This window comes from Pyrenophora tritici-repentis, chromosome 4 (genome assembly GCF_003171515.1).
Source record: "Pyrenophora tritici-repentis strain M4 chromosome 4, whole genome shotgun sequence".
Lineage (NCBI taxonomy): Eukaryota > Fungi > Ascomycota > Dothideomycetes > Pleosporales > Pleosporaceae > Pyrenophora > Pyrenophora tritici-repentis.
The window spans coordinates 925,350-952,968 of record NC_089393.1 but is presented as its reverse complement, the minus strand read 5'-3'; the positions used below and the strand labels follow the sequence as shown (position 1 = coordinate 952,968).

At 51.7% G+C, this 27,619-nt stretch overlaps 9 protein-coding genes across 9 annotated transcripts; 3 read left to right on the top strand and 6 right to left on the bottom strand.

Moving 5' to 3' along the window:
• Nucleotides 1-267: 267 nt before the first annotated feature.
• On the bottom strand, nt 268-1,410 carry PtrM4_091240 (uncharacterized protein; the record flags this gene model as incomplete). The annotated part of the gene is made up of 1 exon (XM_001934429.2): nt 268-1,410. The coding sequence occupies one exon, from the start codon at nt 1,408-1,410 to the stop codon at nt 268-270; it is 1,143 nt and encodes a 380-aa protein (XP_001934464.2).
• A 703-nt stretch (nt 1,411-2,113) lies between these two features.
• PtrM4_091230 (Serine-pyruvate aminotransferase/archaeal aspartate aminotransferase) lies at nt 2,114-3,592 on the bottom strand (the record flags this gene model as incomplete). The annotated part of the gene is made up of 3 exons (XM_001934430.2): nt 2,114-2,553; nt 2,607-3,232; nt 3,282-3,592. 3 exons carry the CDS (start codon nt 3,590-3,592, stop codon nt 2,114-2,116), a joined length of 1,377 nt encoding a protein of 458 aa, XP_001934465.2.
• Nucleotides 3,593-4,194: 602 nt separating this feature from the next.
• On the top strand, nt 4,195-6,453 carry PtrM4_091220 (DUF612 multi-domain protein; the record flags this gene model as incomplete). The annotated part of the gene is made up of 1 exon (XM_001934431.1): nt 4,195-6,453. The coding sequence occupies one exon, from the start codon at nt 4,195-4,197 to the stop codon at nt 6,451-6,453; it is 2,259 nt and encodes a 752-aa protein (XP_001934466.1).
• A 5,942-nt stretch (nt 6,454-12,395) lies between these two features.
• Nucleotides 12,396-12,866, bottom strand: PtrM4_091210 (Ecl1 multi-domain protein; the record flags this gene model as incomplete). Its single annotated transcript, XM_001934433.2, has 1 exon — nt 12,396-12,866. The coding sequence occupies one exon, from the start codon at nt 12,864-12,866 to the stop codon at nt 12,396-12,398; it is 471 nt and encodes a 156-aa protein (XP_001934468.2).
• A 3,451-nt stretch (nt 12,867-16,317) lies between these two features.
• PtrM4_091200 (CysQ, 3'-Phosphoadenosine 5'-phosphosulfate (PAPS) 3'-phosphatase) lies at nt 16,318-16,878 on the top strand (the record flags this gene model as incomplete). Its single annotated transcript, XM_066106949.1, has 1 exon — nt 16,318-16,878. One exon carries the CDS (start codon nt 16,318-16,320, stop codon nt 16,876-16,878), a length of 561 nt encoding a protein of 186 aa, XP_065962617.1.
• Nucleotides 16,879-17,101: 223 nt separating this feature from the next.
• PtrM4_091190 (CysQ, 3'-Phosphoadenosine 5'-phosphosulfate (PAPS) 3'-phosphatase) lies at nt 17,102-17,569 on the top strand (the record flags this gene model as incomplete). Its single annotated transcript, XM_001934436.2, has 1 exon — nt 17,102-17,569. One exon carries the CDS (start codon nt 17,102-17,104, stop codon nt 17,567-17,569), a length of 468 nt encoding a protein of 155 aa, XP_001934471.1.
• A 1,133-nt stretch (nt 17,570-18,702) lies between these two features.
• Nucleotides 18,703-19,071, bottom strand: PtrM4_091180 (uncharacterized protein; the record flags this gene model as incomplete). The annotated part of the gene is made up of 2 exons (XM_001934437.2): nt 18,703-18,819; nt 18,913-19,071. The coding sequence occupies 2 exons, from the start codon at nt 19,069-19,071 to the stop codon at nt 18,703-18,705; spliced, it is 276 nt and encodes a 91-aa protein (XP_001934472.2).
• A 4,308-nt stretch (nt 19,072-23,379) lies between these two features.
• PtrM4_091170 (AhpC-TSA multi-domain protein) lies at nt 23,380-24,198 on the bottom strand (the record flags this gene model as incomplete). Its single annotated transcript, XM_001934438.2, has 2 exons — nt 23,380-23,786; nt 23,844-24,198. 2 exons carry the CDS (start codon nt 24,196-24,198, stop codon nt 23,380-23,382), a joined length of 762 nt encoding a protein of 253 aa, XP_001934473.1.
• A 745-nt stretch (nt 24,199-24,943) lies between these two features.
• Nucleotides 24,944-26,693, bottom strand: PtrM4_091160 (PotE, Amino acid transporter; the record flags this gene model as incomplete). The annotated part of the gene is made up of 6 exons (XM_001934439.2): nt 24,944-25,054; nt 25,111-25,232; nt 25,297-25,737; nt 25,800-25,946; nt 25,998-26,416; nt 26,476-26,693. 6 exons carry the CDS (start codon nt 26,691-26,693, stop codon nt 24,944-24,946), a joined length of 1,458 nt encoding a protein of 485 aa, XP_001934474.2.
• Between the last annotated feature and the right edge of the window lie 926 nt (nt 26,694-27,619).

The window sequence follows — 27,619 nt, the reverse complement described above, 5'->3', positions numbered from 1 at the left end:
AAGTACCTGGTCGAACGTCTGAGTACGGGCCGCCTCCACATTCATCAATTGCCTTGTGGATGGAAATTAAAGAGATGGATCCGGCTGTCACAAACGACCAAAAATTAGCCAAAGCTAAGAGCTATCCCAGTGGCCATGGCAAACATTCCAATCTCCAATAACTTGTCTTGATAGCATTCCTTCTCGACAAAGAAATTTCGTTGCTGCAACAGCCCTTGGCAGCACAGTCACTTCGTCGTTATACTACAATAATATTACCTTACCACACTACCTCCCCTCAACACCAGGCCTATACGCAACATAAGCATCCATACCCTCTGCCGAACTAGCTCTCTCATCAGGCCTATACGCGATATATGCATCGCCTACCTCCGCCAAAATCGCCCTCCCATCAATCTCCACAGGCGCAATAGCTTTCCTCGGCATCCTTGCCAACCCCCCCAACTCCGGCACTTCAGCCTGACCCTGACCCCTAACATCTCTCTCCGCCGACCCGTAAGCTCCAACAAGATTCTGGCGTTCAGTATCCATGGCATCCATCTCAACATTCCACTCGGGAGTTTCGTGCTGGACCTGCGATGAACCAACGGCATAAGCGCTACCCTTGGGAACGGAGTAATATGTATGCCTCGTGTTACCGTGGGTAGAACTAGAGGGTCGATCCGCTTTCTCTTGGCCAAGATGTTGAGATGCGAGGAGTGCTACTTTACGCCTTTTGTTCCTGCGCCAGAATGTGAAAGCTGCTAGGGCGGCGAGAATGAGGACAAGAGGGAGGACGGTCGCGATGGCTGCTATAGCACCGGTAGACAGTCCACTGCCTCCCTTCCCACTACTCGTACCCGTTTTCCCAGGCCCCGATGCAGAAGCCGTAGGTCCTGCACCTCCCGCGTCACTCGTCTGATACCTAAGCCTCAACGCCCCGATACTCGGGGTCGCAGAAGCCGGCCACCTACCGCCATTATATGTCTTCATATTATTCTCCTCAGCATCAGCCTCCCCACACTCCACAACCGGCCAGCTCCCACTACCACCAGGTCTACATCCCGCTCCCCCGTCACCTTGGAACCCCTCGGGACAACACTGCAACCCCACCTCCCCATCTACCCATCTATTATCACTGCCCTCCCCACTCGCAGCCGTCTGTGTCGCAACAACAGTCCAGGCATCCGGGCACGCGGTAGCAGGAGAGTAAAAAGCAGAGGGTGATGGGTACACGTTCGATGTGACCCATGGCATACATGCGGTGTTTATGCTAAAGGGGACGGGATCGCCGTCTTCTTGAGCAAAGACACAAGATTCGCCCCATGCTACGGCGCCGTTGAGGTTGCGGAGGGTACTACAGGAGGGTGGAGGTGCGGTAGCCCATGCGGTGTTCCAGGCGTGCTGGAGATGGCGGGATGTAGATGTCATGATCGTTGTGGGCGAGGTTTCGTAATCGAGGAAATCGCGGCTGTGGTATGGTGTGTGCTGATGGACAATGTAGGCCTGTATTTTCTCTGGGATCTATGAACGAAAGAGTGGAGCGATTGACGACAAGGATTGGAAAACGACAGAAAACCTCAACGATATACAACAATAACTTATTCTCGAGTACCAGGCAAAACAGCCCCGATAGATGGAAGTTGGAGGGTAATGGCAATCCTTCAAACCCCACAAGCACATGTACATGATCCAGGTATTTCTTCAAACCAGGCACATCCTTCCATGGGACCCACTTACCGCATCTTAGGACACTGGACATGTTAGAAGTCGATGATTTCACCTGGTGGTGGCGACGGGCCCAGCAGTTCGTCTCATAGGCCGTTGTTCCTGGGCATAACTTGGCAGGCTAGCCTTGCGCAACCTAGCACATGCCGATTCCAATGACTAGTTGTTTGACATGTACAGTGTGGGTGTTGTGTCTGCCGTGGTGGTGGCAGTTTAGCTGCCGTTGGTGGATAGTTGGAGTGCGGAGGATTTACATAGCCACACAAAACATCGTCATGGTACACAAGCGGAACGACGGCCGAGTGAATCTTTGTTCTATTTGTGTCTCGTCTGATATATTCAATTGCATTCTAAAAGTCTTATCTCCGAATCAAATTGGTTGGATCTTCCAGATGCGAGACATTACCTATGCCTTGTACCCAGCCTCCATCAAACCCTCCTTCAGGCTTTCAATTGCCTTGGAAATATCCGGTCGGTTCGGGTCGGTTACACTAACACCCATGTGTCCAAATCGAATGTACTTGGTGGCAATCTCCTTGTGCAGACCGCCAGCGAATACAACACCCTTCTTGGCGAGGTTGGGTAGGACGTCCGGAGGAGTCATACCTTCTGGAAGGTAGATTGCAGTCATACCAGTAGCCTGGTTTTCAGGCTTGGAAGCGAGCTGCTTGAGACCGAGGTCTGCGACAGCCTTCTTGACCTTTTGCGATGCGGTCTTATGTGCCGCCCAGTAGTCCTCAATGGGTCGCGAGAGAATTTGCTTGAGCGCGGTGTCGAGAGCGTGGATGAGTTGTGGAGAAGGGGTGGCGAAGTAAGATGGCTTCTTTGCTTCGTAGTTTTGCATGACTGCGGTTGTGTTAGCTTTATACACAATGGATCGTTATTCAATGACCACATACTTGGTAGCCAGTTCTTCCATGAGCCAAAGTAGGATGTGGGTCGGGTCTTTCTCGCCTTGAACCTCTCAATCGCGCGTCCAGACACCATCATGATGCTCAAACCAGCCGGGCAACCAATTCCCTTTTGCGAGGCAGTGAGAACTGCATCAAGCTTCCATTCGTCAAAGCGGATCTCTTCTGAGCCGACACTGCAGACACCATCGACCACAACCAAAGTCTCGGGGCTGACGCGGTGGACAAGTTCGCTCAATGCCTTGATCTCGCTGAGCACACCAGTAGAGGTATCCACGTGTGTGACAGTGAGCATCTTGTATTCCTTCTGCTTCAGCGCCTTCTCCACCTCATCGAGTTGCGGTCGGTCGCCAATGGGCGCCTTGAGCTGTGTCGCCTTTACGCCATACGTCTCAAAGCAGTCGGCGAACGAGTCGGCAAAGTAACCAGTATGTAGGACGAGAACCTCATCGCCAGGCTCTACCAGGTTCGCCGCGATCTGGTCCCATCCAAGTGTACCTGAGCCGGAGATGACAAAGGGTTGCGAGGCAGGGTCGGTAGTCAGGAAGAGCTTGCGCAGGTTTCCGAGGACTTCGCTGAAGGTGTTTACGAAGGGCAGTCCGACGTGCGATTCACTGCACAATATAAGTATCACATTTACATAAGGTTGCAATTGTGCCGTACCTGAAATGGCTCATGGAATTGAGCACCGCATCGTCAAACTCAATTGGCCCAGGAATGAGTAGGGCAGGGTGTGGCGCTTGGCTCGACATCTTCTTGGGTGCAGGTGGTTCCGGCGCAAGTTGCGTTACTTCCTTGATTGCCTTCTTGGCCTCTTCTACTTTCTTTGGCGCTTTGGGTATACCTTGTCCGTCTTCAACGCGTGTATGACGTTCGCTGTGAAAGGGAGTGTTCAATTCAAGAAACGGTTTAGAATCCAAATGTTTAGATATCTGTGTAAGTCGGGTACCAGCTCGCGAACGGGGTGACGACATGGCGAGGCGGGGTAGAAAGCGGCTGTTCACGGCAATCAGGTGCAATCGCGGGGCTGCAAACATCCGGTATTCGGAGACCGGCGAAGTAAGAGATGGAGTGTGGGATGTGATGAACACGTGAACGCGCTGTCCTGGCTCAATCGCAATGTCACGCGTTCGGATTCGATCCTCTGGATATCTCGGCGCGTCTCGAAAAAGAAATTGAATCTTCGTAAGCTAAAATTTGATGAAGCTCATTGATGGATGATGCAATCTGCTAATGAGGATCTGTTCATTTGCCGTCTTAAAACCTCAGGAAAAAAAGGGAGCCGCCCCCCAGCACGGTTGTCAGACCGGACCCGGACATAATGAACAATGAGTCGTGCGGTTCCGCGATTCATTCGTGCTCGCGAGTGAAACCCCCCAAGTCACGTGTCGATCGCCAAACCGTTCGCGCGTGGGCCGCTATACTCGACAGGGATATTTGTTATGATCTTGCTCCACTTACATGCAGCATCAACGTTTGAGCGTCATCAGCATACCAATTTGTTACAGCGCTTTATGCATTCAGTTGCTGCATATTCAACTCGACATCCGTATTAATTGGACCTTTGGATACCAAAATGCGTCTGACACGCGCTCGAGCCCAGCAGGGCGCTGAGGAGGCGATCGACGCGACCGAGCGTGCGCCTCTCAACGACATCTCGACAAATGAATCGCCAAAGCAAAACCGTTACGACGAGGAATTGCCTGCGAAGACTCCAGGAAAGACTCCAGGAAAGAAGACCAAGGGAAAGGGCCGCGTGAAGAAGGGAAAGAAAGGAAAAGCAACCGAGGAAGACAAGGAGAAGGTTGAAGTCGGACCGGAAGATGAGGAGGCCTCAATTGAAGCGCCTGCAAACGAGGAAGCCGACCAAGATGACACCAAAGCCCTCCCACACGGTCAGTCTACTGCGGCTCCGCGCCATAGAACATCGGCTGACGACGACTTGATAGGAGAAAATGCAGAAGTGGTCGCAAACACTGAGCGGCCTGTAACCCCACCTCCCAAGCCAGTGCATATGACACGTCGACAACTAGCAATACAAGAAGAGCAATCGAAGCAAGAGCAATGTGCTCCGACACCCCAAGAGCCAGGAACCGAGGTCCCGCACACGACAGAAGATATGGTTGAAGTAAATGTTAGTACAGACGCACCTGCCAAAGACGTGGACATGATAGCCCAAGAGCCCCTAGTTGCTGATGCAAAGGAAGAGCCCGTCTTAGAGTCTGCCGTGGAACCGGTAACAAAGGTTGAGGCCGAAGCCATCGCGGAACCTGAACTGTCTCAAGAAATCGTCGAAACGGAAGCGTCTAAGGAAACCGCACCAGAGGTGCCGCAGATCGAGGAACCAAATACCGAGGAGTCTCGCGAAATTCCCAAACCAGAAGCAGCAGTGACTGAAGTTGAGGCTCCAATTCAAGCACCTCAAGTAGACCCTGAACCCCCAGTGTCCTCAGTCGAAAACAATTCGGAACCAGAGCCAAAGGCACTTGAAATCGACATGCCCATCGAAGCGCCCATGACACCACATACGAGAGCCAGTTCAATCCGACGACTGTCGCGTAGCCCGTCGAAATCGCCGATGCGTCTTGAGGAGTCATTCGAGGCTATCGATGCGCTCGAGGAGGCTCTGGAGAATGTCACGTCACTTGGCAGCTTTGACCGGGTTGAGGAGGAGAAGACTCCTATCATGGAGGAGTTCGCCAAAAGTATCATTACATCAGATGTGCGTCCAGGGACAGCAAAGGAAGCGACAACCACGGTTACAAGGATTTCGAGGGCACCAAGTGTGTCTGCGCCCAAAAGCATGAAGCCAATCAAATCTTCAATCGCTCGAACGACGAGTGTACGTGTGGCATCTAACAAAGAGGTCAAAATAGCTCCGACAGAGACGGTGGACTACCTGGCTTCGAAACGTCGACCGGTCAGCATGTGCTTTCCTACTCCACCACCACCGCCAAAAGGTCGTGCGCCTACGAGGGCAACATTCCAGCTTTCAAGCAACGACGTAGTCGCAAAGCTAAAGACGCAAAAGGAGGAGCGCCAAAAGCGAGAGGCGGAGGGTGTGGCCCCAAAGGCACGCCCACTGAGCATGCCTCCGCCACCAAAGTCAAACAAACCACTTACGAAACCTGCATTCCAATTGCCTGGCGAGAAGATAGCTGAGAAACTCAGAGCCCAGAAAGAGGAGCGAGAAAAGAGAGAAGCTCAGGCGCCCCAACACTCAGCGCCCAACCCGCGCCCCGTCAGCATCAGCATGGCGCCCCACGCAAAATCGACCAAAGCGCCCACAAAGGCACACTTTGAGCTGCCGGGATCCGCCGTGGCCGAAAAGCTACGTATCAAGCGAGAGGAGCGGCTGAAGCGCATGGAAGAGGCTGAAGCTGCAAAGAAGGAAGCTGCGCTCAAGACGCGACAAGCGCCAGCTATCCGCAAACCGGTCACGATGCCCGTCCGCCAACATGAACAGCCAGGCGTCACAATCCCTCCCCCACAACCACAGGCTCAGCGCGCAACCTCGTTGGCTAGCAAGCGCAGTAGCATGTCGCTCTCGCAGTCTACCTCACAGTCACGCTCTGTTTCCAACTCCTCGTCGAATCGCAACAGTATCATTGTCCCCAAGGCTGTCGTTACGCCCATTGACGTGGTACACCAAAAGGTCAAGGGCAGAGAGGTCTTCAACCGCGATCGCATTGAGAAGGAGGCGCGAGAGCGTGAGAGGAGGGAGAAGGAAGAGGCTGCTAAGCGGGCGCGAGCTGAAGCTGCCGAAAGAGGCAGGATCGCGAGTCGAGAGTGGGCGGAGAAACAGAGGAGGAAGATGATGGGTCTAAGCACATGATGCATCAGCGCATTGCTTGATTGGGGTTTGTGAAAAAGCCAAAGAAAGGCGTTTTTGCGCGGATGTCCGTGATGAGAAGACGTTTGAGGTGGTGTCTTTTTGGATATACTTGGTGGTTTGCTGACACACCTACCACCCGCTCGATGGGTGCTCCTTTGTCTCTTTCCTACGTACTCTCTCTGGTCTCTAGTCATCTTATTTCCTGACGTCCTTCCTACCTTTTCTTCTGCCAAAGTCTTCCAATGGTCGACTGGACAGGTTCTGGGCGCTTTCCAGGAGTCATGTTTTAGATATTCCATGTCAGCTATTTCTCCTTTACCATCTTCGTTCCCAATTGGCAAGTTTGGGTGTTTTATTATACCCACCCACTCTGGGACTTCTAGCTCGCCCTTTCGTGGCGCATTTGTTTTTCCAGTCTGGTCTGGTAATCCACCAACTTCTCTCCTTAGGTAGAAGAATCAGAGTCTCTCATACTGTATTCACTATGTCTCTTTCTGAAGTGGAAACGATGGATGCCTTAGCCCGTTCGCTCACGAAGACACGCCTTGTGCACGTGACACGGGATCAGGAGGATACACGCTTCCATGGGTTCCATGTTTCTACCTTCCAGCTCAGGCTGACCACAAGGTTCCTTGTTCTCTTTTTTCACTCTTTTGAGGCAGTGTATAGTTCAGTAAACACACATACAAACCCTCACAGTACGCTACGCACGCCTCCGGCGCTTACCCAGCTGATCATCCCCCCACGCAATCTTTTCTCCCGACCTGAATTACCGTGTCGATCCCTGCTGATCAGATGCGCGCAAGCATCCACAACAAACATCCAGTCACACAAAACTCAACCAGACACCCCTTCACACACACAAGATCCTCAAAATCACTCATATCTCCACAACATGCACAAACAAAGAAACACACCCGAGGGTGAAATTAGACTAACAGACTCACTAAATTTCATAGCCTCCCCCTCCACTCCAATCCCAGCCCTATGGCAAGCACACAACCACAACCCAATCATTTCAGCGCTGCATGACAGCCCCCGTATCAGCACACCCAGTAGTACTAAGTAATCACACTAACCACGCAGCAAACCCCCCAAGAGGCCATACTTCGGGCGTTCAACGCCACACATACACACAGCCCCCAACAGCCCAACGCGCTTACTACCTGTTGCTCATTCATTCAGCTACGCGCATCACCCGTCTGTCCGTCCACCCGTCGGGCCCTCCGGCCACTAACCCCATCACAGAACAAGAAAGCGCCCGAGATCATTCCAAGCTAGAAGTAAAGGAAGCTGGACAAAAAAGTATGACGCAAGAGTAAGTTTTTATGAACAGGGCTTATCCCTTGGAATATGTGCGTGGGTGACATTGCATAGATGCACTATCGTGGGTTGAGTGCTGTATCCGAGACTACTGTAGTTGGATGGAGCTGGGTAGGATAGTAGAGCTACGGTTGGAAGGCGACGGCGACAGCGACGGGTGATGGCGATGATGATGGCGATTGTGATTGCGACCGACTATCGCGCATGCTTGTAGCATCATTTGGCATGTGTATTGTAACATACCCTTCCTACTATCCACGACTACCGCGGTGAGGCCGGCAAACTGCTACCTACACTACCACTACTGAACATTGCCCAGCACGGCACCAACCGAGCCAAGCAAAAAACTGACAACCGCGGTCGGCGGCGCAGTCGGTATAATTGCGACATCCGTCCCTTCATGGACCGAATTCCCCAACTTTTTCTCCAACCATGACGAGGCAAACCATCCAGCCACCGAGCAAAGCGTGACCACACGCGCACATCGCAACCTCCTTCCCCCATTGGGGAAGATGTACGGTACGCAAACGATACAGTAATGCGCTGCGCTTGGCTGCGGAGATTAGACACACACAGTTACGGTACATACTTGCGGTAACACAGTACGCTAGGTAAGATACACTAGCAGTCAGATCGCGATTGTGGCTTGCCTGTAGCCCACAAAAAACCTGCTTCTGGGATCGGGGCCTTGTGTATGGATGGATAGGTGGTCTTGAGCGTGGGCGTGCAAGGGGGCATTAGATGAGAGATTAGATGAGCGACGAGAGAAAAAATTCTCAACAACCAGCCCCATGAAAGTTTTAGATTTCAGGTGTTTTGGCGGGATAAGCGACAGAAGTTGGAAAATATGCAAGTTTGGTGGTTTGCAAGAATCCGCCGTTCCTTGTATTATTGTGGATATACCTAGGTAGAACATGCCAAACAAACGTGGTGGGTGGGTAAAAAAAACTGTCGTGGTCGTGGTCCACGTGGGTGTTCCCCATGCCCATAGAAAAGCGGCTCTTTCAGCCGCGGTGCGCTGATTATTCGATTCGAGGTTTTTCTTCGGCGTGCGTGGGGTATAGGTACGGTCACGTCAGGTTTAGCATTTCAGGCTATACGCTAGCTAGGGAGAGAGAAGAAGAAGGGGATCGTGACCACCGTTTGGCCGTACGCGTAAGCCGTTTGACCATGGCAGAGGCAACGATCCGCGTCATTGCGATGGAGCAATGCAAGCAAGGCCCCAGCTAGTCGGAACAGGCCGCTTAGTTAGCTTTGGACGACGACGACGACGGCGGCGAGGAAAAGGTACAGTATAGGATAGGGGGATGATGCTGACACGGAGGTTCTTCCTCTTTGCACATGCGATCGGATCGTAGCGGTTACGGTACTTTACGGTCTTTACCCCGCAGAGAGGCTAATGGAGAAGTTTGTTCGATACGAGTCAGGTACCAATAATCCCCCCCCTCCCCAAGCAAGCTTTACATGGCGCCATATTTGTAATTTCTTCGTGATGCCATCATGCGCTGCTTGGAGATTTGCATGGCTTGCATAGCGAGTCAAGCAACGGTATTATCACTCAAGTTTTATGAAAGAGAAAGCCTTGGTATATCGGTTCTCGATATTCTGTCCTAGTGCCGGTAAAGAAATGGCACGCGCGCTCGAAATCCAACGGACAGCATGAAGTTGGCATAAAGTGAAAGTATATTTCCGAATGGGTGTACCGTTTTCTCTCTGTTTGGCCTGGCGACCAACGCCACAAGATCAAAGGGGGTGACACCAATGCGATAAGCGAAAGGATTCGATAGGGTGGATCTCCCCAAACTATGCTGCAGAGATCATGTCAATATCGTTCCATGACGCCTGACAGATGTCACGCGTTTGCTTGTCTGCCGTTTCAGGGAATGGTGCAAGGACGGGTTCCTTGCATGGTCAAGGTGATGGTCGACTGCTTTTTGCGTTGCGCTGTAGCAACGGTCGGCTCCTCCGAGACGAATAGGCTTTTTGCGTGCGCTACCCGAGGAAAAAAGGGAGACGGTCTGGTACTTGCGATCAGGGCAATCGAACTCTAAGCGACTTTGTCTGTTCTTCGATGCGGCGCATGCGTTGCTCGGATCTGACCATGTTCAAAGTCTGGCTCGGCGGATCTATATTTGCAGTTTGACGGCTCACGAACCGTCGTTTAGCAAGACAATGGCTACCCACATGTTGTTAGTTCGTGATCAGCGCGTACCAGAGGAATGGTCTGATTCGGGGGTGTCCGCAATTATCGGAATTGTGGGCGAATAGCGAAATAGATGGCAATTCCGGGATCAGTGAGTTTGCGAGCGTTGTGGTCGACGAGGGCGAGTATCATATCGAGGGTAGCGGCGGTCTTGTGATAGTGCTCGGAGATTGCCAGTAGAGCAGACCAGCAGACAGCGAGTAAAATCCAGGAAGGCCAAGCAGACAGAAAAAGTGATCATGGCATTGGCATTGCCGGGCTAGAAGTCGCTTTCGTGTCACACCAGTAGCGGTCCTGGGCCTCGCCAGAGCCTCATGAGGCTCAACGCGTCTGGTGTGACTCAACAGAAAGCAGCGTCGGGGACTCGTTGGTGCTCTCCGGGCCGTCGCGATTGTCGGTCCCTGCTGAGAGGCGGCAGCCGATAAGACTAATGGTGCCGTGGCGGGCTGCGCCCTCAAGCTAGCAAAGTTTGGTTGGGACAGATTACCAGGCCGTGTCAAAAATCTAAATGCAACTTTTCCACTGTATCGAACCGTCGTTTACAGCAAGCGCGAAGGGAGTGGTGGAGGTATCAGTATAGCGGTTATCGATATGGGTGCTGTCGCCGGAAGTCGGAACAAGTCAGGCTCCAAGGTCGGCTACCTGAATGTAGCGGGCTTGATGAGTAATATGCACATTGCCAACAGGCTAGCATCACGTCACACAGGTGGTGAAGGTGGGCGCACATTTGCATCTACTGTACATGGATGACCTAATGATGGTCTTGCATAGCCAGACGTCGTGTCGTAATGACTTTGGCGAGGTCCGAAGCACTGGGGCTCGCTTGGGAAGTGGAGACGGGTGAGCTGGCACCGCGGCAAAGGACCGTGAACAAGTCAAGGCGTTGAGAGAGGGAAAATTCTGTGACGGTCCAGCTCCACGATGAGGCCGTGACGTGAGGCAGTGAGGCTACGCCGTCGCTGGGCGCGCGGTATGCGCCATCAGGCTGCTGGTCGTGTTGCGCCATGGAGCTTCCCCTCCTCGTTCGAAACGCGGCATGACGAGGCGTGGGATATTTTGGCTGCTTGCTTGCCTTGATAGCGACTGGCGGCTGACGACTGACGACTGACGACTGGCGGGATGAGCCCTGCTGTCGGAACCCATGACAATCCACGGCCCGTCGAGAAAAGTGCGGAGAAGCCAAGACTTTGGACTTGCACTTGGATACTTCTCCACCTGCACCACTGCTTGCCAATCGCATCCCGGCTCAAGGGGCGTGCACATGCGGCGGCCAATCGACACACGGCATGCAGGCGACGAGTTTGTGTTTTTCAAGGGCCTCGCGCAGTCGTGCAGTCGCCAACTGCTTAGGTACCCAAAGCAGGGGATGCGGCATCAAAAGTGGATGCGTCCTGTCTGTTGGAACCCCTCAACAACGGCCAAGTGTGTATGCTCTTTGCCACCCGGCCCAATACTTGGTGCTGCAAACCTTGGGAGTCCGTGGCTGACATGTGCATCTCTGTGAAAATTTTTTGAACAGGCCACGCTGGAGGGCAAAACGGCAGAAGGAATTTCCGGTCGAGAGGCCAGCCGTCCCTCGTCTCACCACGCTGACCATGCACTGCACAGAATCGAAACTCTAAAGCGCCACGGGAATAGAGAGGGACAGCGTACTGGGCCTGGTCGCGTCTCATCGCAGGCGGCTTGTGCTTATCTTGGGCCAAACAGTGACTGCAAGTCGGAAAGGTCACGTGCCGAGAGGGGCTAGTGCCATGTGCAATGACACTGAGACACGGGCATGTCGGACAGGCGGTTGTGCGAGGCTGTCATTTGAGCGTCAGTGAGAGGAGAGGTGGCATCATGGTGCTAATATTGACAAAGATGAAGTTGCAAAGACAATTTGTGTCGTGTGTCATGGCCGTGAGTCTTATGCCCACGGCCTTTGTTCCATTCGCGGCAGCTACTACTAAGCTATGGCTAGAGCGGAATCAAGTGAGAGGAAATCCAATGTCGCCTTTGAAGCAAAGCCAAGTGCTGGGTAACGCCAGGCACAAACTAGTCAAACCCATCGCCGGGGCTGCAAATGCACCTAATCACACACCCTCGTGTGTCCCTTTGTTCCACGCCTGGAAGCTGCAAGGGGATATATATATATATAAATACTTTTGATCGTACACCGCGTCCACGTATGGCAACATAGGAAATAGTACAGAACCTCAAGGAAAAGGCAGAGCAGCGGTGGCCGATATGCAGGTAAACTCCGTGAACCGATGCCCGTCTGAGCCGTCCGAGGCCCCCCGAGACCAATGCAAAAACGAAACATGAGCGAGCATGAGATTTGAGGCGAACAAGCCAGTACGCAGTAGTAGGCACCTTCGCTCATCGTAGATGTCGTGAAACCAAACTCCGAAATTAGCACTCTTGTTGGGAGGCAAGCCTAGTACTGTGTGTACCGCCTCTTGACGTCCCGTGTTTGGTCGAATGATCGCATGTAGCTGTTGAGCTGGGTGGCGGCTTGTTGTGAGATGCCCGACTGGGTCTGGGACGACGATGAGGCTAGTGATGAGCGCGATGACGAGGGCGTCAGGCTGCGTTGTGGTGATTGCCTTTGTGCCGTGGGTGGTGCGAAGTAGCTGCCGTTTGTGGTTGGGTAGTAGTGGTACGGGCTAGATGGTGCGACCTGTGAGCTGGAGGCTCCCTTGTAGGCCGAGAAGTTGATTGCTGGCGCGAGGTAGAAGCCGCCGTTGGACGACGTTGACGACGAAGCAGATGATGAGAGTTGCGAGGGTGCTTGTGCCGCGCTGCCAGCCTTTTCCAGGTCGGCTAACCGGCACGATTGCGAGCAGTAGACGCCGTTCTCAGCAATCTGACGGTCGCAGGATAGACAAAAGTCGTTGAAGCACTCCATTTGGGAAGCCATTGGAGTGGTTGTTGTAGGTGGTGATGGTGGTGATGGAGGTGATGGTCAGGTGATGATGTTGAGGAGGCCGGTAATGTTGTGTTGATATGATGGGGAGATATGGGGAGGCCGGGTTTTAATAAATCTCGTAGGCAGCAGTGCTTCAAGAGTGTGTGTGTGTGTTCGTGAGCGGAAGGGCCGTGTGGAGAAACGGGAGGATGGGGATTATACTTAAGTCGGGCTCAGGCACCCACTACGGCTGACCCTAGTCACCCTCAGCCATGCTGCGGGCAGGGTCCACGGCCATCCATGTCGTCTCCGCACGGGCTGACCTGCACCTGCAGCCAAGAACTTTGAACTTTTGAATTATCTCACAAGCGCTGTAGCCTGTAGCCTCTGCTTTGCTCGTGCCGCATGCACCCCTCACTGACCCGCCCCAATCCGCCCTAGTCCAGGCAGTGTGCCATCCCGCCGAACAGGTGCACAGCGGTCCGTTGCTATTCGTCCCAGCCGCTGCAACCCACGACGGTGACGGCGCCGCGAGCTTCCTAGATGCTCTACGGCCTTTATTCGCTGTACGCGACATTTAATCCTTCTCTGACGAAGCTGCCTAAGCACGTCGTTGCAGTTGGGCTGCTGCTAGAGTGCTATTGCTAGACTGTTATGGTTATGTACTGCTGTCGCTCCTGCACCGTAGATTTTTCGGCCGCGGCGGGCAATGGCCGCCGACATCTGGTGACACCACCACCACTACTCATCCCACCACCACCACCACCACCACCACCATCACCCAGTGCGTGATAGGACCTCCTCCATGACCATGGTTCTCGCTACTAGTAGTCATCTGCGTCGCCTGCTGCGGGACGGGCAGATGACTGATATGCAAAATCTAGGTACCGGTTACGAGGCTCCATGGCAAACATTGGGATTGGCAGCCATCGGTTTCAGCAGTCATGAGGCTACCATGCCACCCTGGTCGCGCACACGCAAGACTTTTGAAATCAAGTATTCAAGAATACCCGACCACTCTGCCCCATTGTTAGGCCCGGTTTTTGCCAGCGTCGGTGATAACAGTCTAAACCTTGGGGCCAGCAGCCGCTAGTACGCCAGGTCTCACTCTCTCGCCCTGCAGCTGCTAGCCCTGCTGGACATCAATATGTACAGTCCCCTTCTCACGCCTGCCGCCTGCCGTAAGCGCATGCCCAGCGCTGCGCAAATGCAAACAACACGGAGCCTCGTGTGTCAACAAGCTGGAATGCAGGCACCCCTCGTCCTGATCATGCAATCAACTTTGACAATGCAAACCGGTCTAGCCATGCATGTGTCGTCACCAATTCAGTCCACCCAAGGACGTTATCTTGCGCCATTCCAAGCCTGGCCCCATGCCATTCGCTGCCCACCCAAAGCTTGCAACTTGCAAGTCCAGCAATGATCATCACCCAAACTCCCTCCGAACTACCGCCTTCCACCAGATGCCGGCTCACGCAATGCCTCAACACAATTTGATGACATTTTGCGCGCGGATCAATCGTCCTACCAAATGTCCGCACAAGCGCCTGGACGTCCTCGATGCCTCGCTTCTGGCTGAGCGCCTGAAGCCTCCTTGTCCTAATCCGTCAGGACAAGACCGACCTGGACTCTTGGTCACGGCCTGTTCCCCTCATCGGGGGTCGGCGAGGGCGAAGCAAGTATTGAACGCCTGTTCGGTCATCCTTCTAGCTGTTCATGGCGTGCACAATCTGTGCAGGAACCCTCTCCTCTAGTTCCACCTCCTCGACATGCCAACCGAGATAAGCATCTTCGCCTCAAGAAGCCGCCTACCCACTAGACGAGGCAAACGTCCTGCAACCACCTCAGGGCCTGTCCCAGCCAGCCTTGGGACGGACGAATTATCATGCCGCCCTCAGCTGCAAGTCACTTGGTCCGCCTGCTCCAACACGAGCGACCTGCATGACCACCTTGCTGAGAGACAGCCCCCACGCTCCCTCCCCCCTCTTCCCAGCTTTCTGTGCGACATGGCCCTAGACAAGCCACCGGGCAAGAAACTCTGACGCTTACAGGCCTTCTGCAGGAACATGTCGACCTTATCTCAAGACCCCTCGACACCCTCGCGGTTAACGAGGTCCCCTAAAATTTGACGTATCTCTGCACGTATCGCTCCCGTGCCGCGCGATTCAGTCAGTATCAAAGCAATCAGCGCACAGTCCAGTGCGGGACCCAAATACAGATGCGGCCCATCATTGCCTTCCCCACAGATACAACGGACGCTTTCCTCCTTTGCGACCGTCATGGCGACATCGCCACCAAGCGAGCCATGCACTGCACCCAAGTTCTTGAAACATTCTGTTAGTCTCGATAAACAATGTAGTCATATGCAAACTCCTCACCATGCATCGATGATGCATTCTGTGCGTATCCAGTACCCTTGATAATCATCGATGAAGCACGACATAACGCGCTCGACGCTTCCAGATGCAATCTACATTAAAATATCGCGCCATATCGATCCTCTTGCAAAGGATGCATATACCGCTTGCGTGCTCTGGCTGCAAGATGATGCAGGCTGTGGGTTGCTCAATATTTGTGCAACCCATCTAGGTACCTCGCTTTCTATATTACTAGCACCTGCAACACTATGGGGACACTCGGAAGGCAGAGCCGCAGGCCACTTGGAGGACTATGCGGCGGCAGCCATTTTTCACCAGGCAAACACCCGCCAAGCAGTGGGCGAATAAACGCCGTGTAACTTTATAACAGGCGCAGTTAATTTATCGTGAACGCTGCTCGGTCCCTACCGGCGCTTGAATCAATTCACCTCTGCTCGCTTGATCCTTGACGTATATCTCCCGAGTTTGGCACTCTCCCGACGAATCGGCCCGTCTAGTACCGTAGTGGGCTCTTTTCCAACCACTGTTCCCGGTTGCGAGCCGTCGTCGATGAAAAAGGGTGACCCTTTGCGGGTAGACACGGAATGGCGCCGCAGGATTTTCCATGTATCTGGTGATAGTCGACGCCGCAGCCTCCACCTGAAAAGTATCAGGTCGGACCGGCGCGGTTTTTGCCCCTCTCAAATCACGATCCGCCATTTACTTTGGTTGAGCTAGCGAGCATGACTCGTGCCTTGTCGTACAATCGCTCGTAAACAGCCACATCTGACTCCAGCTTCGCTTGTCTTCTCGTGAACATGGTGAGCCTCCTCTGTCATGGTTCTGAAGCTGCTGGTGAAACTCGGCCTCCCAATGTCGTGAGAAGAAAGTAGTAAAAAGCGTTCTGACCATGTCTCACGCCAACCTCGCTTACTATGCGCTTGCTAGTATTAGCTTGCCAAAACTCTTAATCTTTCTCATCTGACCTTATAAACTGAAACCATAGAACCCAGCGGGCAGACACATTGCCCCCGTCACGCACTCCAACAACAATCAAGGAACAAAGAAGAAGATCCCCAGTAAATCAAGTCACAATGGCCTATACGGCTGAGCTCCGCCTGGCCCTGCGCGCCGTCCACCGGGCCGCCCTCCTTACCAAATCCGTGCTCCGCAGCCTCTCCAACAACGTGTCCGCAGAGACAAAGGCAGACGACAGTCCCGTGACGATTGCGGATTTCGCCGCCCAGGCTCTCCTCATTTCCGCCCTGCTAGCTGTGTATCCAAATGACCGCTTCTTAGGTGAGGAGAGCGCAGATGCATTGCGCCAGAATGAGCAGCTCGCCGACCGTGTCTGGCAACTTGTGCAACAGGCAAAGGAGGAGGCTCATGCAGCTTCCAACGGAATCGGTAACGAAGAGGAGGCGCAGAAGCACGTGCGTGATGAGGCACAACTAGTCTTTGCCGCATCCAAAAAGGACATGTTTGATCTTATTGACCGCGGAGGCAAAGGCGAGGACACGGGGAGAGGACGGGTATGGGTTATGGATCCAGTTGATGGAACGGCGACTTTCATGCAAGTAAAAAAATGTTCAATTTTGTTGTTCAACCACGAGACGGCAATTTTGGAGAAACCCCTTTTTTTGATTATTCACTAACGAGTTATTTTTTTCTTCGTAAAGGCAAGGCCAGCAATATGCCGTTTGTCTCTGTTTGCTCGTCGACGGCGTGCAGCAAGTAGGCGTAGTCGCCTGTCCGAACCTCGCCTTCCCCATCCAGGGCCCCCTCGGCCAAACCCGCATCCACGAAGACACTGTCGACAAAGACGGCTACGGCGTCGTTCTCTCCGCCGTCAAAGGCCAAGGAACCTTCATCCGCAGCATGACCGCCCACGGTCTGGGAACCGATATCCGCCACGTAGACCTAACCACTCTGCCCCCGAAAAAACCTTCTGAGCTCAACTTTGTCGAAGCAACACTAGGCAAAACATCGCTCTCGCAACCCGAACACGAAGCTGTTGCAACCTCGCTCGGCGCCAGCTGGCCAGGAACCGTCATCTGGTCCCAGCAGATGAAGTACGTAGCTCTCACCCTCGGCGCAACAGACGTCATGGTGCGCATCCCAAAGACGCTCGACCGCTTCACCTACGTCTGGGATCACGCCGGCGGCCACCTGCTGTACCAGGAGGCTGGCGGTGTGATTAGCGACTTCAACGGCGAGCAAATCGACTTTTCACAGGGCAGGAAAATCACCGGCGAGCGCAACTGGGGCATGGTGGCTTGTTTGCCGGGCTACTTTGAAGAGGTGGGTAAGAGCGTCAAGGAGGTACTGAAGAAGAGGGATAGTTGAGGGGGGGCTGGTGGTGATCTGATGATCTGATGATCTGATGCGGTGTGTGTGTGTGTGTGTGTGGGGTGGTGGTGGTGTTGGCCGTGCGTGTGTGCGTCTATGTCTAGTATGGGAACATAAGAAAAATGTGACGTTGCCCATTATGTTTTTTTTGTTTTGCATTGCATAAAGCGTGGTCATTTAGAGCATAATTATCTCGTGTACACTACATTTACATATGTACGTACGTACGTACGTTTGTCGGGTACATATCACGTAGGAGTAAGCCCCGGACATGATCGGCTTCGGCCAGTCGTCGCGAAACCAGCGGGGAAAGGGGGGAACCAGCCGGGGCCCATCTCCGGGTTGATCAATATCAAACCGGCACGATATGCATTTTACATTTGCTTTCTCGGACCGGTCAGCGGCAAGGCGCGGAAAGGTTGACTCAGCCTTGAGATCCTCATCTCCGTCTCTCTCTTACTCGGTACCTCTCTATTCCTGTACCTTAACCTGTTTGGGCGAACACCTTTGTTCAGCGTTGGTGAAACATTGTGTTACAGGGCCCGGGCTGCCTCACCGGTCGGTAACATGGATGGTTACAAAATGTGGGGTAAGACAACAGAAAAAAAAGAGGACGATCAAGAAAAAGCGGAGACGGGTGTTGTAGATGAGACGATCGTGACATGAGGCTCACGTGAGGGTATTTTTTCTTGGGGGTCTTCTACATATTCTGTGCGCGTGTGCGTTTGTTGGTATCATGATCGAAATCAGGGTCAGGGGATACAGCATCGGCGTACAAACGAGGGTAATGCTTGTCCGCGAGAGGACGACATGCCACCGTACTGTGGGTAGTAGACTAGATCATGCCTTTAGCCGTAGAGTGTGTGTGGGCTACAAAGTGCAGTGATTCCATTGCACAGCATTGATAGCTTAGGATCTGCAAGAGGGGGAGGGATGATGGAGCCAAAGTTCGATCCATTTAGCGATCATGATCAGCTTCCGAAGGTTCATGCTGTATGACATGGGCCTTTCTATTCCTCGTAGTATACATGCGCGTACATGGCAGCAAGGTTGTGCAACCACGTCGTTCATGCGTTCAACCGGCATGTAAGCCGACTTCAACCGGCCGTTCAACATCGTGTCACCCCGTTCTATGAAGCACCGCCGCCGTTTTTCCGAAACGACACCTTCTCCACCGCGACATTCTCGTTGCCCTCGGCATCTTTGCGTAGTTGATACACGTACAGTACCAGGACATCGCCTTGCACCTGTTGTGTGTTGTTAGTCGGCTGTAACATGCCTCACCGCCAATCTGCATCTTCTCATCGCCCGTGTAGCAGACGCGATCAGGGTAAACTCACATCCATCAGCACAAAACTTGGCGTAGGGTCCTCGTCCTCAGTCCACCACCCCGTACACATTGCTCCCGTCGCACTCCCTGGGTTTACAAAGAATTTGCCCTCCATCTCATACGCCTCAAACTTGTGGGTGCCGCCCCACAGCAACACATCCACATCCATTTGCCGCGCTGCTATGAGCAAACTATCGCCATCGCCCGGTGGTATGATCGTATGCCCGTGCGTGAATCCTATACGTAGACTTCCGTGTGTGACAACTTTTGACAATGCGAGGTTTGGCGCTTCGACGTCAAAGTCGCCTTTTACGATTTGTAGGTCGGGCGCAATGGCGCGGAGGAACTCGTACGTTTCACGGTCCGTTATGTTGCCTAGACAGAGAATCTGTCCAATCTTTCCAGGCGCGAGAAGTTTCTTGAACTATAAATGTCATGGTGAGCGTAGGCGCATGTACAAAGGTAGGGATATTGTGGTTTGAGGTATATGGATGGTATATCGGGAGTATTGGAGGTGGGGTAAGGCGTACCTTGGCCGGTATATCCTATGTCGCCTGTAAGTTTGTGAGGTCTAGCATCGCACAGATATGTGTCTAGTCAACATACTGAGGCTCTATCTGGTATGAAGAGGTCGCCTAGGACCAGCACCAGTCGCGAAGCCATTGTTGCGGCGTTGGGGTAGCTTTGGCCGCTCAAACTAGGCTACAAAAAGGCCGAGGTCTGTATGTACAGTGGTAAGCACTCTTCAAGCGTGGAGCGCTTCGCTGGGTATAGCGCGGGGATTGTCGCGGGAGGCTGGAGGTGGATGTTGGGGAAGCTATGCTGTCACAAGGCGGCCTGACGCGGCAGAACGCCACGCTTGGCAGGGACGGGTGGAGTAGACGGACGCGCGACCTACAAACTTCATCACTGATCCTTCCAAGTGTAAAAAGAAACTTTAAAAACTTCATGCTTGGCAACATATGAACGGCGTTGTCTGTTCCGTCCTATCGAAATGTCTACAGTAGCCCTCCAAACTACCGACCTCATGTGCCACATGCTTTGCACGATTTATTTATAGTTATCAAATCAAAAAGAAACTCTAGAGTCCAATGTACACGCGTTATCGTTTCATGAATTTAGTACTGCGCGATATTTCTTCTCGTGATGCTGTCGAGCTAAATATGACAGCGCAAGTTTCCCAAAACCATGGCTTGCAAACGGTCCCAAATACGACTCATGGTCGAGAATGCATCGCCGAATCCAAAGTTTACTGCTCTATACTATCTTCCCTTCTCTCCTTCCTAATACTTTCTATGATCATGGTGTTCCAAAATCTTGACAAGATGAAGTCATGGTTGAGTCCACTCTAAGCTGTTCAAGATTACTAAGAAGCTTATATGCCAAATACATGTCTTGTGTCCTCGCCTCTGCTGTTTAAAATTTTTTAAATAGCTTTCTACCTAATTCCTGCTTATCAAAAAAAGCCCCACGGAGATATGTTTGCTGTTTCCCAATACTCTCCGCACCTACTCAAAAGATGCGATTGGAACATGCAACATCAAAGGAACGTGTGTGGAGCAGCTGGAAGATAACTACGCAAACCTATCACTAGTCACCATCTCTCAGATATATAGAGCTGTACAATTTTATCTTTCTACTCTTTCCTTCTCTACAATTTTGCCTGAATCAAAATATAGTTTCACAAGATTCATTGACGACACCGGATGCGTCTTCTGTCTGTCGAAAATCCAATAACTTGACTCCGTATCACAAAAGAGAAAAGAGAATAGATTCATGTTTCCGTACAAAACATTGCACTAAAAACACTGATTTGAGGCTTTGGTTTAAAACGCAGCACGGTACCTTGGACGTCACTCTCGTTTCCCATCTCCAAATCCAAACATACTCCATCAGCACCGAAATGATACTCTTTATTTCTAAACGCTTAATCATGAATTGCATGTTACTCTCTCTTCTTACCTCGAACCGGCGAAATTCTTTGCTTTAAACCGTATGTGATAACTGTTTCTAAGTCGGATTATGACGACTACATATGTAGTGAAAACTATCTTAACCAAAGGTTCTAACCATAACACAGTTGTGAGACCCCAATATTCGGCGTTGGCGTTGCAGCTGTTGATTCAAACTGCCCGGGCGCTTTTTATAGGCCGCACAGGAAGCTCACGAAACAACTAAGCAGTCCTGGAAAAGATGTCCCAAAATCAATCAAGAAAGACTAATATCCAGTCCGCATTCGACCCCCGGACCTCATAGATATGTCGTTTGCCACTTCACTCACTATTTTCGACAAACGCCGCAGGTAACAGATACAGGTAACAGATATTTAAGTGTGGCGGAGGCGTTCAATCTCGGATAAGGATCGAGTTGTAACTGTAATGGGGGGGGGTTCGTTCAAGAGCGGAAATTTTGAGTCGCCTGTGGGAGAGTACTATAGTACTCAAGGGGCACAATGAGACTAAGTGAAACGACCATTCAATAGACGCAAAATCATACGCTGTGCCTCTCCCTATATGCGACTTACTGCGCGGTTCTAGTTTTATCTAAAGAGGATGACTTAGGTTATTATGTCCTGGTTTCGACAAAACTACCAAAATGTGATGCTTACCAACATATGTGGTCTCGTCGAAGACCTAGGAGAGTTTCCATCAGACTGCTGGAAAAAATATTAGAAAAGAATAGAAAGAGATATTTAGGTGATATACACTACTTTTTCGGACAGCGGAACATTAGAATCGCTGGGGTAGCCAACTCAGACGTAGGAGAGCAGATTATTCCAGGGGCAAAGCTAAAGCATGGTGCGCTTCAAGATATATTTTGCAAAACAAAAGAGGCAGAGAGGTCTAAAAAGTATATATCGTCGTTTTCAAGAGAGAAAGTTTAATTGATAGAATGTTAGAGGATGATTTCGCGGGTAAAGCAAGATTTATATACGTATAGTGTCGGATCGTGAGTATCGGTAGAGACGTCGGCTGCTGGACACTTCGGCCCGACTTCGGCCCACCTTGCGCAAGAGCTTAGGTATACCTTCGTAGCACCTATGTTCGTAGATATCAATTAGAACCACCGAACAGAATGCATTCCTAGTTATCGTTATTTCCCTTTACGCACTTAGTGCAAAGCCAACCAACAGTTCTAGAATATCACAAAATTTTCAGTAAAGCAATAGATGTCAGAAGGAGTCCTCCCTTTTAGAGTCCCCTATAAAGATCTCTAGACATCGTATTTAGGTTGTAAACAACGGCCCAGGAGCTTCTCCAGACCAGAGGATTATAAGCCCTGATGTCTGAAGTTTTCGGGGACATGGCTTGTATCCAGCCATTTTTTGCTAAAAAAGAAGACACCAAGGATTTTCTAAGAAGAAAGAAGAGAAGCGAAGGGGGAGCTTAATATACACAGTTAAAAAGTATAAGAACTAGCAAACTCACTTTTATGTCTGCGAAGTAGTTCGAAAGCCTCCATTATATGGTTATCGAGAGAGTTTGTAACAGAGGAATGAGCTATAGTGTTTGAAAGGATTCACGAAAGAAGGCGAGGGAATGAGGTACTTTACATATGCATAGGAGGAAGCCAGCAAGCGGCTTACAGACTTGAAAGACGAGAAAAGTCATGAGAATGTTTTTATGATGATTTTGGAAGCATCCAAGGCTACCCGGCATTTTTGGTAAAATAGAAACCCTCAAGAAGTTTCTGCGGCAAGAAGGAAGATAGTCAATAGAGGTATTTTATGCCTACGCATTTATAAATTTTTCAACGAGGTCCCAACTTTCAAACCCAGAAGAACCATGAATATCTATTATTGTTGTTTTATACCCGGCATCTCAAAAGTGGTCATGCCCACAGGACATCAGCATGTCTCGGGTAAGTTTTTAGGCTCCGCGAACAGAAAGGCGAGGCATGCTTTCCTGGCTTGCGATTTTTAGTGAAAAGCACCTAGACTCAGCTCCCCAGATGCAGTCTTCTACCATTTCTTTTTTACAAGCGGAGGGTGTATGCCAAATATGCTTACTGAATGGACAGAAAAAGCATTGTAATGCTGGACAGGTGTTTTAGTGAAAGCACTCAGAGTGAAACCTCCACGTAAGACTTGCCCGTCGCTTCTTTTACAAACGTGGAGAATGTATCTAAAGCTTTCCGGTGAACGACCAGACAACTCATTTTAAACTACTACTCCAATTTCCAGTGCAAAAAGCACCCACACCCAACTCTCCGCATGCAACCTCTCCGGTGGATATTTTTTAGAAAAGCGGAGACCATGGCGCCAACGCCACAGTGTTTTGCCACTTTGTACACTTCATCACTCAACGGCACCAAGAAGAAGCAAAATCTGGATACATGATATATATGTGCTACTAGCCCAGCCCTTTTTACCAAAGCCCAATCCAAATCCATTCACAGTGATAACGACACAGACACAAGCACAGACACAAGCACAGACACGGTCAAATAACACACACCCTCAGCAAAGGCGTCCACACTAAGCTTCCTTGCTGTCAACCTTGGCCGCGGTATCGGCGACCTCATCTGCCGTCTCGGCCATCTCCTGGTCCTCAACCTGCTTCTTACTCGGCACCTCCTCCTTGTTGCCCACCAGCTTCTTCACCACTTCGACCGTCGCAGCCGGGCCACCAGGCTCAGCCGCCAAGACCTTACCCTCCTTGTTCACAACAAAGACACCGCGCGTGGTGCCCTTGGGAGCTTTCTTGAAGCCGATAGCCGAGATGAGGCTCTGCGCGGGATCACAAAGGAGGGTGTACGGCAGCTTCTGCTTAGTCTTGAAGGTGGTGTTTGCCTTGGGGCTGTCGGAGGAGAGACCGTAGATGGAATAGCCGGTTGCGGTGAGGGGGGTGTAGGAGTCGCGGAAGAGGCAGACTTGTGTTGTGCCTATTAACGCGTCAGTAAATGGGGGCTACATATGCAGTCAGGGGGCGTGGAGCTTACATCCAGGCGTCGAGGCCTTGGGGTACGTGAATAGCACGACACCGCCCTTGCTTTCCTCTACAAGCTTCGCGAGTGTCGTCTTCTCCCCATCGTTTGTCTCAATCTCACCGCCAAAGGAAGCAAGGTCAATTGTATCACCGACTTTGGGCGCGCCAGCCTTGGCTGCAGAGGCGCCGTTGCTCTTGCCGACAACAGCTTCCTTGACAGCCTCGACCTTCTCAGCAACAGTCTCCTGGACCTTCTCGACGACCGTCTTCTCGTCCTCAGCCTTCTTGGCCTTGGCCGGTGCCTTCTTCTTCGCTGGGCGCACGGGAGCTGGGGGCGCTTCCTTGCGCTTACGGAGTTCCACGGGCATGGCTGCGGTCAAAGACGCGAGGGTGAGGCGCGAAAGTCGCGTTGGTGTCGCGAACGATGTGGTAGGGACCTCTATCAGATGGCGAAATTGGGCACTGGGCGAGGTTGGGGGGTTGGGCAGCTCTGTGTGTTTGAACCCGTGGAGAATAGAAGAGGTAGGACGGCTTGTGTACAAAACTAACACGCCTGCAGTACTACAGTCGCAATATCGGGAATCACACGGTCGTTCGCGGTACGATGTCCTCACACCAAGCTAGCCGAGTATCTCAAGTGTGATTAAAGCAGGTCAAACGGGGAAGCAGGAGAGCAGCGCGTGCGCGCGGATGGGCCTGGGGGCCAGCCTCCTCACTTGGCGGTCTTCTGTCCATTTTAATATTAGCTAGATTACCTGAGCCTGCGTCTTTTGTTTGGGACCTCCGTGAACCAGCTTATTTCGGACGCGCTGGGGTAGGAACCGGCCATGTTATTGGCTGACTGAGGTGAGGAGTCGTGAGATGCGCCCCGAATGCGCTGTACGCTGCACCGGTTGTTACCGTCCCGGCCTTTCGTCATAGCTCCCGTTCCACCCACTCTCCACCCGTTCAGCGTGCATTAGAACTGACTTTGGATATCACGTCTGTGTGCGCGGATTAAATATACAAAATACAAGGCCTGGTCTTCTACGTCGACGACCCTTTGGGTGGACTGAACTGCTGGGAAGACACATTTCTCCGCGATTTTTCCACCATCATGGCTTCCAGTGCCATCTACTCCCCCGCCACCCAACTAACGGCATGCCAGTTGTTCTCGCAGGAAAAGACCTTGCCGCCAGACCCATTGTGGAGTGCCCAGCCAGACGACCACATGCCCAACCCGAACTGTAGTACGAGTCAGCCCCTCGATCCTCTCTGAAACCTGGGGAAGATAAACTTACAACGGCCATCCCAAGCACCACAAGCAAGCCGTTGAAGATGCTAAGTATCGTCTGCCGTTTTGTGGCGAATGACCTGCCATTCTTGTTGTTGTGCCATAACCAGAGGAGAGGAGGGAAGGCATCTGCACGAGTCAGTCAGTTGACCAAGCTCTGGCGACACGAAGAAAAGACATGGCCATGACTTACAGCTGAACCAACTTCCGAACAGCGCACCGATCAAGCCCAGCAGCAGATTGAAGTTAGGCACCGCTTCGGCCAGGATCCAACTTGCGAGCCATGCTACGGTGCAGATTGCCCACCAACTGCCCAGGGCCTTCCAGCTGTTGGTGTGTACGACATTCGTCCCCTTCCATATACGCAGATATACGTATTTGGTCGCCACTGAGCCATTGACAACACCAGCGACGATGATTGTGGGTAGAGCGATACCAAAGCATATCTTGCTGACGAGCGGCGATGCGGAGCCCAAGGCAGGCGAGGCGACATCCGGTCCGGCGTAGTAGTAAATGACCACGGAGATGAGCATGTAAAATCCCACAGCCACTCCCTGCTCGAAGAAGAGGGCTTTGCGAAAATCGCGAGGGTTTTGGAGCTCCGACGCAAAGGAGAAGAATGCCACATGGCCGCCTAGTGTGGTTAGTCGCGTTTATACATGTACCGCAACCCATGTCGAAGGCTCTAGTACGTACTGTATGCTAAAACGATGTTCATGACAGGAGCTAGTCCCAAGACCAGTGGTACGTCGGGTCGCACCGCAACAATGTTGCCCATATTCGGCTTCTGGATACCGATAGCGATTATCGTGATAGTGACACCTACAATGACAGATGCACAGGCTACATGACTGTTAGCACGCATTATTAGCCTTGATATTGCACCCAACTTACAGAAGAAGCTAATATAGCTGATATTCTTGAATGTCCTTGGAAGCCCCAGCACGAGTGAAAGAACCAATCCAATGACAGTGAAGATGATAGTGCAGGTCCCATGATCAGTCATGGCGTTCATCGCGACCCCAAATGTCAAGATATGCGCGCCCATGATGAATATCAATACCACCACTTGGCCAACAGCGAGCAATTCGTGGAGAATAGGCCCACTGAGGAGTGTGCCGCAATCGGCGTACGATTGTATGGATGGATGTGCCAGTTTGAACTCGCCGATCAGATAGCCCGTATATGTGGCGATGATACCTAACAGACATATACAGAGAAGACCTGGAACGAGACCGAGAATCGCAAGTGCTTGAGGAAGGGCAAGTACGCCGAGAGAGACATTTTCGGCAAGCATCAGGATGCCAGTATTCCTGGTAGGCCGACATCAGCACGATATTGATAGAGGCATGTACTTATGATCAATACTTACCACCAATTACACGTTTTGTATTGGACCTCAGCGCCTTCCTCGTTACCAAACGCATCGTTTTCAAGTGGTATGGCTTGCGCTTCGAGCTCTCCCAATTGCGTCGCTTGCCGATTTAGGGGGTCTTCACCAATAATTGTGGTCTTCTCCGTGCCCGGGGCCGCCGTCGAATCAAGCGTCGTTGAAGAATTATCATTAGTCGTCCCTCTGAAGGCAGCCATCTTTAATCTCGCAAGCGCACTTCTGGACAGTGCTTGGAGGATATTTGTATCAAACAGGTGGTTTGTACTTGTACTTGGAAGATGGTGGAGAGATGGCAGCAATAGTGCAGTAATCTTAGCCGATAACATACTACCATGGCACCATATTGTTTACCCCAGAAACGAAGGCAATGGAGAATGCCATGATGACGTTGACCCAAAGTTTAAAAGCTCAACTGGCCAAAGAGATCTTCAAAAAGCTAAAATACGATGCCAGATTTGGTTAGGGATCTAAGCGTACCGTGGAAAGCTAAAGAATAATGAACATAGAGAGCGGGGAAAGAACAGAAACTCGAGCGGGGTCTCAACCGGGAATATTGAGATAAGATAGCTATGAAAAGCGAGACGTATGCTTTTGAAGTTAGGCAAGGGGTAATGAAAGCTGCATACTCGTCGGTGGTCGTGAACACTGCCAATGAAATTTGGATCATGTTCCTCGAAACACCTTGGATCTTTTCAGAGCGCTAAGAAAAACAATGCAGTGTCTTACTAGAATAACTGCGCTAGTCGTGGAGGGAACAAAGAAACATGCAAGAGAAGCCCCGCTGCTGCCAACATGCGACTACGGTGTCATATATTCGGTACTGTGGCGAAGCCCTAGAAGTTCTGTAAGCCATAAAGAATGCCTTAGATACGATCACAATTACGAGCGATTTATAGAAACCGGGAGAAGAGGTGGGACAAAAAGTGTCTTTGCTCGAATCTATCTACGTCATCACGTGCATTCGCGCGGCAATCGCGAAATATCGCTATCGATATCGCGCTCCATGTTTCATCACCATCCGTCCAATTCCACAACTCAGCAACACCTGCACATAAATACCACGCGATCACTGCAATAGTTTGCTCCCATCAAATTGCGATACACCAGCGCATTACCAGAAATT